Here is a 12,679-nt window from a genome sequence, read left to right on the forward strand (position 1 = left end):
AAAAGGTTTTATAAGACGAGGGACTTGTCCTGAAAAAGAAAAAGGAAAAGAAAATATTCACATGAAATTAAGTTAGCATATATATATATATATATATATGAATGCCACTTGTCATGAGTCCTGATCCAGAGCACAGAATTTTATACTTCACTGCGAAGGGCCCCCCACAAGACTAATAGATACGGACCAAATTACCCTTCTCCCTCACCCACTATTATATTATATAAACCACCCCTGCTCCTCGCCCCTCCCCTCACCCACATAAGATTACTTCTCTCCTCTCTCTCTCTCTCTCTCTCTCTCTCTCTATTCAGCTCACACAAATTATTCTCTCGTCCATAAGACCATAACACACACACACACACACACACACACACACACTCAGCGTAGTCATAAGATGGTAGGCCTCCCAGAAACGGACGGTCCGAGAAAGATCGTCACCGATGCCTGGGACTACAAAGGCCGTCCCGCCGCCCGATCCCAGACCGGCGGCTGGGCCAGCGCCGCCATGATCCTAGGTAGCCGTTATTATATATTATTATTATTAGTAATAGTAGTAGTAGTAGTAGTAATAGTAGTATTGTTGGTTTATAAGGTATAAGTTAGTGTTAGGTGTGTGTCTGTCTTTCTTTTCTTTTTTTTTAATCTTGAGTGGGTGCTTTGAAATTCGTGCGGGCAGGGGTGGAATTGAACGAGAGGCTGACGACGCTGGGGATCGCGGTGAACCTGGTGACGTACCTGACAGGGACGATGCACCTCGGCAATGCGGAGGCGGCGAACGTTGTGACCAACTTCATGGGCACGTCGTTCATGCTCTGCCTCCTCGGCGGCTTCGTGGCGGACACCTTCCTTGGTCGCTACCTCACCATCGCCATCTTCGCCGCCGTGCAGGCCACGGTAAGCCTACCAATTCCAGCATAATTGTCGTCGCCCTCACATCATCATCAATAGATGGATTGAATAAAAATTCTATGTAGGGGGTGACGATCCTCACCATATCGACCGCGGCACCCGGTCTGCGTCCCCCGGCGTGCGGGTCGACAGCGGCCTGCGTGCGCGCGTCCGGGTCGCAGCTCGGGCTTCTATACCTCGCTCTCTACTTGACGGCGCTCGGGACGGGGGGTCTGAAATCGAGCGTGTCGGGGTTCGGCTCCGACCAGTTCGACGAGTCCGACAGGGGGGAGAAGAAGAAGATGATGCGGTTCTTCAACTGGTTCTTCTTCTTCATCAGCCTCGGCTCCCTGCTGGCCGTGACGGTGCTCGTCTACGTCCAGGACGACCTTGGGAGGCGATGGGGGTACGGCGCCTGCGCGGTCTCTATCGTCGTCGGGCTCGCGGTCTTCCTGTCGGGGACGAGGAAGTACCGATTCAAGAAGCTCGTCGGGAGCCCGCTGACGCAGATCGCCGCGGTGGTGCTGGCGGCGTGGAGGAAGAGGCGGCTCGAGCTGCCGACAGACCCGGCGTTGTTGTACGACGTGGATGTCGCACCGGTCGCCGGCGGGAAGCAAAGGCTGCCCCATTCCAAGCAATTCAGGTATACTCTCTCTCTCTCTCTCTCTCTCTCTCTCTCTCTATCCCTTTCTCTCGCTAAAAGACTATAAAAAGTGTACAATTGTTATAATTTGAGCTGCCGTGCGGTGGTCTAGTCCAAAGTCAAACAAGTTGTTGCTATTTGGTAAACCCTGAGTCATAGGTCTCCATGCTCTGATTTGACCTGTCAAAAAAGTCTAGGGTTTTTATTGCATATAACCACCTAATTGGGTATATAGGTTTTAGGTGTTTAGCTCATAAGAAACATTTTAAGTATAATATATATTTTTTCTCACGCACCTTGTAAATATAAATATTATTTTATTATATACCAGCGGAGGTGAATTTTTGCAAATATAACCTTTAAAGAGGAGCCAATTTACAAATATGTGAAACAGAGTAGGTTTTTGTCAATAAGTCTAGAGTAGGTAGTCGCATGCAAAAACAACAAAAGTTAATTCCCTTGGACTGGATGTACGAAGCCCACTGGATGGAGCTGAGACAAGAGCAACCTGGGCCGAGACAGAAAACCAAACACAATTTCTAAGAAAAAGTTATTATGTTTGATATATACTCCACAATAAGAAAATTTTAGAGTAATTTCTTGATCATATGTTCTCTAATTCTATTGCAGTTTCCTAGACCATGCTGCAATCAATGATAATCCAACCACAAACCCGAGCAAATGGCAATTATCAACCCTGACAGACGTAGAGGAGGTGAAGAATGTAACAAGAATGCTTCCAATTTGGGCTACCACAATTATGTTCTGGACTGTCTATGCTCAGATGACCACCTTCTCAGTCTCTCAGGCCACCACCATGAACCGCTACATTGGCTCATCGTTCCAAATCCCGGCTGGCTCCCTCACCGTCTTCTTCGTCGGCTCAATCCTCATAACCGTCCCTATCTATGACCGCATCATCGTTCCCATTGTCCGTCGCCTTTCTGGTAATCCCCACGGCCTCACACCGCTTCAGCGCATAGGCATCGGCCTTATTCTTTCTTGCCTTGCAATGGTAATTGCTGCTCTCACCGAGATCAAGCGACTCCATGTGGCATCCCAAGCAGGCCTCACGACCACCAACAAGGATTCTACTGTTCCATTAAGTGTGTTTTGGTTAGTGCCACAATTTTTCTTAGTTGGGGCGGGTGAGGCATTTACTTACATAGGCCAATTGGACTTTTTCCTAAGAGAGTGTCCCAAGGGTATGAAAACTATGAGCACTGGCCTATTCCTTAGCACACTATCATTAGGGTTTTTCGTTAGCACGGCACTAGTTTCCATCGTCCATAACGTCACGGAGAAAGGAGGCCATGGAGCGTGGCTTGCTGATAATTTAAATAACGGGAAACTATACAATTTCTACTGGTTGCTAGCTATATTATGCCTAGTGAATTTCGCATTCTACTTGGTGGCCGCAAGGTGGTACGTTTACAAGGATCGTCGTGCAATGGCAGCAGATGACAGTACCGCAGGGTTGGAGCTAACCGAGGCCGAAGCATGCTACCATGCATAGATTTTAGATCAAACTACCGGGTTAAAACACCGTTGATGAGCTTTTCTACTCAGAATAAGGTGTGCATGCTGAGTGTCGATGAGATCATTGTCTTGTATCATCACTATATATCAGTCCACTTTAATGATGTAATGATAGTTATTATACAAACTATAGAATGCTTCAATATTGAGCATGAGGATGATTACTTGGATGGCTTTGCTTAAGTTTTTCTTGTATAACATCTAAAAACAAACTTCCTTTTGACTTTGCTATCAAATCAGTTTAAGATATATCCCTTGCTACAAAAAAAATTAGTAGTGTGTCATAAAGAATCAATTGCGCAATTGAAGCCTTGCTTCATTTAATTAGGCTCGAAGCAATGTCATCCCAAGCCTGATTTATTTCAAGCTCCGAATTCCAATAGGAATGTTTTTTACGGATGCATCTTAATTCTAATAGTCTTATGAAAATTTTAGCATAATTGACCAATTTAACTACTAGATTAGGAAAGTGGATTAATAATCGCATATCTTCGAAACAATACAGATAAAACCATTTACAAGGAATCGCCATAAGCTTAATATGTTGGAAAGTTTTACAACTACAAACGATAATCAAGTAGATAGCAACCGACGTCAAATAGTTGTCATAGTTGTAGCAAATTCATATAACTAAGAATGTAACACATCTCACCCCAAATAAAAGAAAATGTGACCTAGAGGTCACAACTTCAAGTTCAACTGCAACCACCGTCCAACTTTAAAAAGTTAGGAGAGTACCCACTTATGACCTAGGAGGTCACAAGTTTAAGTCCACATCCAAACAAATTTATTACCTACAAATTATGTTGGTGTTGGTAGCTTAGCTTAGCAAGTCAATTCACCTCAGCTTAATGGCTCAACAGTGTGTATTGATTTGGAGAAACAACTTAACGATGCGATAGCTAAGAACAATAGCCTAACAACACAACAACTTAGAGCTTAGATTAAATAGCTATATTTGTTAGCTAAAAAGTTAGTAAAGCTTAAGTGCCTTTATACCAATGCCGGGTTAGTCATTTGTTTAGCCCAATATCTAGCCTTTGAGCTCTTAAATAATTTTTTTTTAAAATTAATTTGTTGGCAAATTGTTTAGCTTGGGTTGGCTCAATAGATTAGATTAATTGAATTTTGAAATAAAGTAAAGATAACAAAATTATTTATTCTCTTAAATATTTTATGTGTACTATTAGGATTTATATTCTATTACTGTATGTATGTATCAAAGTATATTGATTTTTGTCATTTGGCACTTCTAGTTTCTTATGATTTATTAAGATTAGAAATGACTCTAAAGACTATTATAATATTTTACAATCTAACTTAAAAAAAAAAGAGGAGATATTTTAGTTATTTATGTTTCTGTTAACTTTAATAATAATCCCTTTGGAATCTTCTATTAAAAATTAACCATAATGATAGTTTTAAAAAGAGTCTGAAATATTGCAGTGGTAATTCTGATATTTTAAAAAATTTAGTGGCAATTATAATATATTAAAGGATTAAATTGGAATTGGTTTAGGAAGACCAATTTCTATTATGTTTAGAAAAAAAACATATTAAGGTATAGATTTGAAAATCAAAACTAGGTATGAGTTGGAGATTCTAATACTAGTCTTATGAACTCATGTGGTGAGACAAAAAAATTCCAATTAGGAAACTAAAAAGCTAACTATGAGTAAAAAAAATAAAATACAACTAACACACCGCGACACATTTTTTAATATGAAAAACCTCGCATAGAGAAAAAGAGATAAGTATAGATGCACCGAGTAATAAAAATAAAACTTATTATTATTGTGTCTCTCTGTATTTCAATACTGAGTACTTAAATAACCTCTTGAAGATTAATCAAATAATTAACTTTCCTTTTGATAAAAAAATATATCTCTCTTTTGCAACAACTCGAGCGATGGGTCAATCCTCAAATGCAAGTATGTCGATGGCGGTGAATTTATTACACTCAATTCTGGCATTTTCTAATTCTCAGTAAAATTAGTATAATGAGGAAGGAAATGTAAATCATTTTCTAAATATTATAATTATCACTATATTTTTTAGAATATCATAAATGTGACCAAAATCATTATACTCTCTTAAATATATCATTCTATTATATTAGTTAAACCTAACTAATAATAATTAAAACATAAATTAGATAAAAAAAATAAAGAATAAAAGACCATTCGCCCTTGCATATATTATTAAAACTGATTTAAAACTATCTTGTATTATTTTACAATAAAATATATTTTATTTTATATGAGGCAAAACTTGTTAATATTACACTCTACACTTAAAAAGGGATATTTTAGTTATTTATATTATTTATTATTTTTAATAATGATCTATTAGGAATATTTTGTTAAAAATTAGGATAGTTCATAAATCACTCATTAAATTTTACATATTTTGCCATCCACACCTGTCTCTGATGATTATATAATCCTACTCCCACTTTTTCTTTATAACTTTTACTTAACATCCTGAGAATTATAAGAAAAAAGTAGGGGTTGAATTACAAAACCCTCAAAGGTGGCCTGTGAATTACAAAATTAATAAAATATAGGGTGTGATTTATAAAATTTTCTAAAAAAAAGTAACTATGTTATAATTTAGAAAAAGTCAAAATATTTTAAAAATTTTCGGTGTTAATTTTATAAAACATTATATCAATAGAAAAATAAAACACTTTTTTTTTTATTTAGCTGTGCTCTTGTTTCCATTAGAATCATATCAAAATATAAAAAATATAAAATTATCCTTTTCGAACAACTTGAGCTTGTCGAGTTGTGAACTAATGCAAGTATCAAAGATAAGGTTTCTAGTTCTTATTATGTAAAATATATAAACAAAAAAAACTTCCACACATTTAATTAGACGACTTCTTGTGCACTATCTTTAGTCCAACATCGGCTAGTATTCTATTTCATTTTGCTTTAAATATTACCGTTGCACTCGCTTGATCGCCGAGCTCGGTAACGTGGGCTTGTAACTCATGTGGGGGTATCAAAGCGACGTGGATGATCTCGTCTCTCTCGGCGAGTTTGGTGGGTCTGGGTTCGCTCGAGCTTTGTCGCCCCTTTCCAAATTGTTGTTGAGCTGGAGTCACGTGACGACTTGAGCGAAGAAAAAGGCTCAGGCGCCGCGGGTCTGGCTTCAAACAGAAGCGGAGGGCTAAGCGTGAGGCTGGCTCAAAAAGAAGCGTTAAAAATCACGGGATAACGGGATGATGAGCCAGTGCGACTCAGGCCCAATATGTGGCTCTGGCTTGATCAGACCGTCCCTTTATTTTTTGTGGCTCCGCGCATTAGTCCCACATCGGCAAATGGACCTATTTGGTTGGCTTTATATATTACCTCTACACTTCCTCGATCGCCGAGCTTAGTAGCGTTTGCTTGTAACCCATGTGGGGGCTTCAAAAAGAAGCGAGTTAAAAATCACCTCCAGCTCACGCAACAGTGCCAAGGATAACGGGATGATGAGCCAGTGCGACTCAGGCCCAATATGTGGCTCAAAGAGTGGACTTGATCAGACCGTCCCTTTATTTTTTGTGGCTCCGCGCATTAGTCCCACATCGGCAAATGGACCTATTTGGTTGGCTTTATATATTACCTCTACACTTCCTCGATCGCCGAGCTTAGTAGCGTTTGCTTGTAACCCATGTGGGGGCTTCAAGGTGGCGTGGATGATCTGCCTCACTCGGCGAGTCGGGTCTGGGTTTGCTCTTTAGCTGGCTCGCCCGTTCCAAGTTGTCGAGCTTGGGTCACGTGACTTGTGCGAAGGCTCAGGCCACGTGTCCCCTAAAGTGGAGGGCAAAGCGTGAGGCTGGCTTCACAGAGCAGCGATCACCTCCCGCTCACTACAGTGGAAGGATAACGGGCCCATGCGACCCAGGCCCAATATGGCGCAAAGAGTTGGACTTCGATCAGACCGCCCCCTTTTTTTATACCGGGGGAATCCATTAAAATAAAGTCTAAAAATATTTCATAATTCTTTATTATTGTTCTATCGCTCAAGTATGCACTTTACTTGTTGACATATATGAGTTTGCATTTGTATCTATAGAATCTAGATTCAGTATTTATGGAATCCAAATACAATACTTATAAAATTATATAGATTGTATGTCAAATGTGTTGCTACTATACATAATTATTTCAGAAAATAATATCTATGCATTATATAGGTTCTATGTCAAAAAATTAAGTTATCTTCCCTTCAATAAGGGCATTAAAGTTTTCTTTTTACATCTGAAATGACTGCCATATAAGTTGACTTCCCTAATTTATCTGATGGTATACTAACAGGATAACATTAAATTTTTTGTAAAGTTTAGGAATGATATTATAACATAAAAGAGTTTAGGGATTCTTCGTGAAAACTGGATATACTTCACAAGGTGTTAGCATAATTAACTCTTAATTTTATGTAAGATTAGTACGAAGAGGGCGAAAATATAATCATCTCGAATGAATATAATATATTTGGTTTGCATGCACTCAATGTCCACTTCTTCTAATAGGAAATTTATCTTCTTCCTTTTGTTCTCTGTGTTATTAAAAATCTATCTGTTAATCCAAACTCGTGCATCCACTCTTCCAGAATAAATATAGATGCTATACTAATCTAATGAAGTTCCATTATTTGCTACCACTTTCTATTACTTTTGTCCAAAAGAATCTTCTTAAAAAGAAAGGAAGGATTTTAAATGACTAGTTCTACATTTTTTGAAAAAAAAAATGATTTATTTCCAATCCATCTTTTACAACAGTTTGATAGAATAAACTTGCATCATTATTATTTAGATCCTTATTTTGTTAAAATAAATAAATAAATAAATAAATAAAAAGGCATCAGCAACATATTAGTAGTCCAGGAACCTAATAGATAATTAAAAAATAATCAAATAGAAAAATAAATATCCTAAGTTTTCAAGGGGTGATTAATTTGTAAAGGAAATAAACAAGAAACATTGATTTCTTTCAAAGCTGCACAAGTTAAAAAGCTCTTAGAATATTGATTACTTTTTTGGAGATAGAAAATAGAATATGGCTAGTTATGATTTAACCCTACATATTTTGGCATGAATTTAATCTACTATATATCATACATTTCAAACTTTAGAACTTAATTTTCCATAGTTCAACCAATGTGCAATTACTTAATAATCTATAAGTAACAAATGGCATAAATGTTGAAATCAATGTGATTCATTGATGCCAATAATTGTCATAAGAAAGTGGCTACATGACAAAAATACATATATCACTTTAAATAAGATTATATATTTGTATAGGTAATTATATTTTTTTTTTATATTTTATTAGGACTAACAGTTGTAATTTGTAGTGCATATATAAGGATTAATTGCTTAATTAACACGTGAAAACCTGATTGCATGTGCCAATCTTAACAAAACTACCTTATCTTCTTTTTCTTCTCTTTCCCTGATACAAGGCGCTAGAGTAAGTTGACCTTGCTTTCAAATCGTTGGCAAGTCCCCTTCTTGCCCTTTAAGTTAATTTTAGTTTGGTTGCATTTGTAGTCTTTTCCTTTTTTATTTTGTAAACTTCATATCAGTCTCTGACCATTAGGGAAGCTTTGCCTCACTGCCATCTTGTTGTCGATACCCAAGGTGTGTGTGGGAGGCTATACCATGTAACTTTTGACCATCGGTTTCCTAACTCTTGTCGATGACTTTGGCTATTTGCTCTAGTTTATCACATTCTCCTGTGCTAGACAAAGTTATATATATCATTGTTTGGAGTTCTCATGGCTATAATGACCATATTAGATTTCTCCATGTCATTGACGGAGCAGCAACCTTCCTTTTATTACTGGCCGCCTAAGTTTGCAAATCTATAGCGGTGTGCACTCCTCTCGATCCTTTTTCTTTTTGGCATAGTTTCTTAGGCCTATTTTATCCAAGATTTAATGGTTTGACTCTCCTAGTTGTCAAGCCTCTCCTCGTCAAGATGAACCCCTCTCTTCACTCACATTGAGTCACCACCTCATGCACTTTTTCTTGTTCCCATTGTGAGTCTGTTGGCATATTTGGTCTTATTGGTGGTATTGATAAGGGTTGGCAAAAGTTAACCCGACTTTTAAACATGTTTTAGGGTGTGGTTCTTATTGTCATTGTTATCTTTACTCCCTTTGGTGATGTCCTATCTTGGTTGGTGGTTGTAGAGTCTCCTTGGCCACCGGCCTGTTGACCACTGAAGGTCCCCTTTTTTCTTTTAGAGGTGTCAATAGGTGTTTTGTCCCCTTCCTTTGATGGTTTGCCTATCTCGTGACCGTAAGCAATACCCTATCAGTCATTGTTTTGTAGTAGTAGTTATCTCCCACTTGAGGGAGAAGACTGCGAGTTGGGTTGGGATGAGCCCATCCTGCATTCATACATTTTAGGTAAAAGTAAATTATTTAACTCATTAATATATGCTATTACTATTTTTTCTTACAATGCATTTAAATGTACCTAAATCCATAAAGACAATTCTATGACATATTAAATTATTTAGTTCTAGGTTAGATTCATACCCATGATTCAATTACTATTACCTTATTGGTAGATCCTCTACCATACGAGGAATATCTCGAGATATAAAAGAAATAAAAAACTGAAGAGAATTGCAGCAGTCAAATACACTTCAAATAAATAACTTCTCTATAATATAAGGGCAGTGTAGATATATTATGATGATGCTAATACTTTGACATTGTAGCATTATTATAACATTTATATTCATGCTTTTATTGTTAGTATTTGTATGCTATTTTTTTTTTAATGATGATTGATTACATGCTTTAAACAATATATGCACTTAAAGTATATTGATCATGTCATGCATGATGTTAGACGATACAAGTGGACCTACCATCAAATAGTTCGTCAATACCCTTTTTCACTCATAAATTATGTGTAGCACTCATATATATATATATATATGAGTATGAAGATAGCCTTATGACTAAGGTCCTTAATCTAATGTCTTGTTGAGCTTTTATATCATCACATATTAGTGAAATTTTTCAAATCATTAGATAATATTAAGGTCGTGTAGGAGCACACGAGGACTAGTTAAATTTTTGTTTATTTTTCTTTTTTGTATTTTATGATTGGATTAATTACGTTGCCCTAAATATTTATCTATATCTTTATTATGTTATAGACATATATTCTAGAGGATTGTTGTTACGTCCGGTATTCTAGACATTTATTTTTTTGGATTACTTTTGGTAAATTTTGGCTTTTATCTTAGAACACTATATATGAGTTGCTATTTATGGCCATCAAACTAAAAACCTTAATCAAATGACCATATTTATAGCTTCCTCATCATAAAGCATATTTCAAAGGATGCCCTAACCTTTATCATAAATTGCTAGAGCTATAACTCTTATCTCATAATCATTATTTTTATGATCATCAAGTGTTTAACCTCTGTATTGGACAATGTTCAAATCTATTTGTATCTGGCATACATCTTGTTTGAATATCACATAGACTATTTTTATAAATAAATAATTATTTTTTAATATATAGTTAATATTTAATTCATCAATTTAAGCTGACCAGAATCAAAATAAAAAAGGACTAAAAAGGAAAGGAGAGAATGATTAAAGGATACAATTAAGATAGAATTTCTTAAAACTTCTACCTATAATTTCAGGAATAGTTGGAAAAAAATAAAATTACGTAAATCTTTAGGTATGCTATGATACCAATTAAAAAATATAATAATCGTCATAAGTGATAATATCTATTACACGCTATCAATAATAATAGTGTGTGAAAAAAACAATCTCAAATACAAACTTTTTACGTGGAAAAATTCTAACCCGAGTAAAAAATTATGGATCTAACTTTGAATATAACTAATCACTAAATCTAGTAGCAGTTAATAAGAAGCTTACATTATCACTCTTTGATTCCCAAGACTCAATTAGTACCAATCTTGCTTGCTAAACCTCGTAACGCATTGCTTCTTGTGATATATTTTTAAATCTCTATTATCCTTGAAGTTGATTTTTTCGCTTACTAACCCTCGAGACATAGTTATTCTAGATCTAATATGAATGCATTGAGATAAAAATAATTCATCACATTTCATGTAAAGTAAAGAAGTGATATCTAATGTCCTTCAAAAGATGATCTCTAAATAATGTTCGATAAATAATAATCAACAACACCATTTAGGTTTAGATTAAACCCTTTTATTACCCTCTTAGAGATAAGATAAGTATCTCATAGAGAAAAGATAAATACCTCCTAGAGATAAGATAAATACAACTTAAGTAAATATCTCTTAGATAAGTCAAATATTTTTCTAATCAATAACCGACCTCTAGGGTTAAGGCTTCTCAAATCTTATATACATTATAAAGATAAAGTAACATTTAAGTCAAATCAAATCTTACCAAGCTCTAAAATTTGCAAGTTCTGTGGCTACGTTTGAACAACCAAAATTGTACTTCTGTATGTGCGAACGCACTACGAACTTTCCACAGTGCATTCAAACACCTACGAATGCGCTAATTTAAATGCTTCAAACCAAATCTTATTAAAACTTGTATATATACTCATATACATGTATAAAAATACTTAAACATTTTATACACATTTGCAAACATTGAAAACTTAACAGCTTCCCCTTTGGGAATTTGTGACAAAATTTTTGAAATTACAAATATTATAATTAATCTTAGATAAGCATATACACAAGTTTGAAAATTTTAGTATTGCATTCCTACATAACACATACACCAATCTAAGAACAAGTAAAAACAATAGTATGAAAGATAAAAGTAACAAAAGATAAGTAAAGATACATATGATCTTAATTCAACAATAGGAGGTGATCTAATAGAAAATGATGATTGTTCGATAGAAAAACCTATCTCCTAAAAAATCTCTCTAAGATAAGAGAGCCTAGTCTGTTAGGACCGTTTTGTTCGCAATGTCGGTCCTATTGTATTTTTTGCTTTTTGAGTACGTAAATGGGATGCCAACCCCATGTCTTTTGCATGTTTTTGAGCGTCTTTTGGTTTCCTTCAACAGCTCCTTGCGAAGCGACCTTAGGATCGCAATATTAGTGTCGTCGCAACACTAGTTTGGGTTTTTCCCCGCACGTGCCTATAAAACTCATGGGCCAAAACCCAAATGGGGCTTACTTTCAAAACGTAACGCCCCACAAGACCTTTGAACCCCCCCGAGTTGCAGAATTGGGGATGCTTATACTTAGTAGTATAGGAGAATTATCGAGAAGCATTAAGTGAGCCAGCTTCGCAACCGAAGTGCCACTGGTTCAATGGTGTTCATTTTGCCCTCGATGGCTATCCTGCCCCTTTAAATTTCTTATCGTTGGCATCTCTTGTAACTTCTTTTCCAATTAATAGAGAATCGCAAACTTGTTTGCCAAATATTATATTTTGCTTGTCTTTGCTTTGTCGCAATCCAAAACAGGTGCATCGCTTGGGAAGCTGTCCAACATCTCAAAGAGCAGCTAGCGCACCTCTCTACAAGGGTGACGGTACTCACGAGAGCCATGAGCACCATGCAACCCGCCGCACACGCAGAGGGACATTCTGGAAAGGTTAGAGTGC

The 12,679-nt window shown here is 36.3% G+C and overlaps 1 protein-coding gene across 1 annotated transcript; it reads left to right on the plus strand.

Moving 5' to 3' along the window:
• The first annotated feature begins 266 nt into the window (after positions 1-266).
• Positions 267-3,243, plus strand: LOC140776173 (protein NRT1/ PTR FAMILY 6.3-like). Its single transcript, XM_073119789.1, has 4 exons — positions 267-518; positions 680-897; positions 978-1,534; positions 2,165-3,243. Exons 1-4 carry the CDS (start codon positions 398-400, stop codon positions 3,048-3,050), a joined length of 1,782 nt encoding a protein of 593 aa, XP_072975890.1. The 5' UTR covers positions 267-397; the 3' UTR covers positions 3,051-3,243.
• Positions 3,244-12,679: the final 9,436 nt, after the last annotated feature.

Source organism: Typha angustifolia, chromosome 2, assembly GCF_048772165.1.
Source record: "Typha angustifolia cultivar Huaian chromosome 2, ASM4877216v1, whole genome shotgun sequence".
Taxonomy (NCBI): domain Eukaryota; kingdom Viridiplantae; phylum Streptophyta; class Magnoliopsida; order Poales; family Typhaceae; genus Typha; species Typha angustifolia.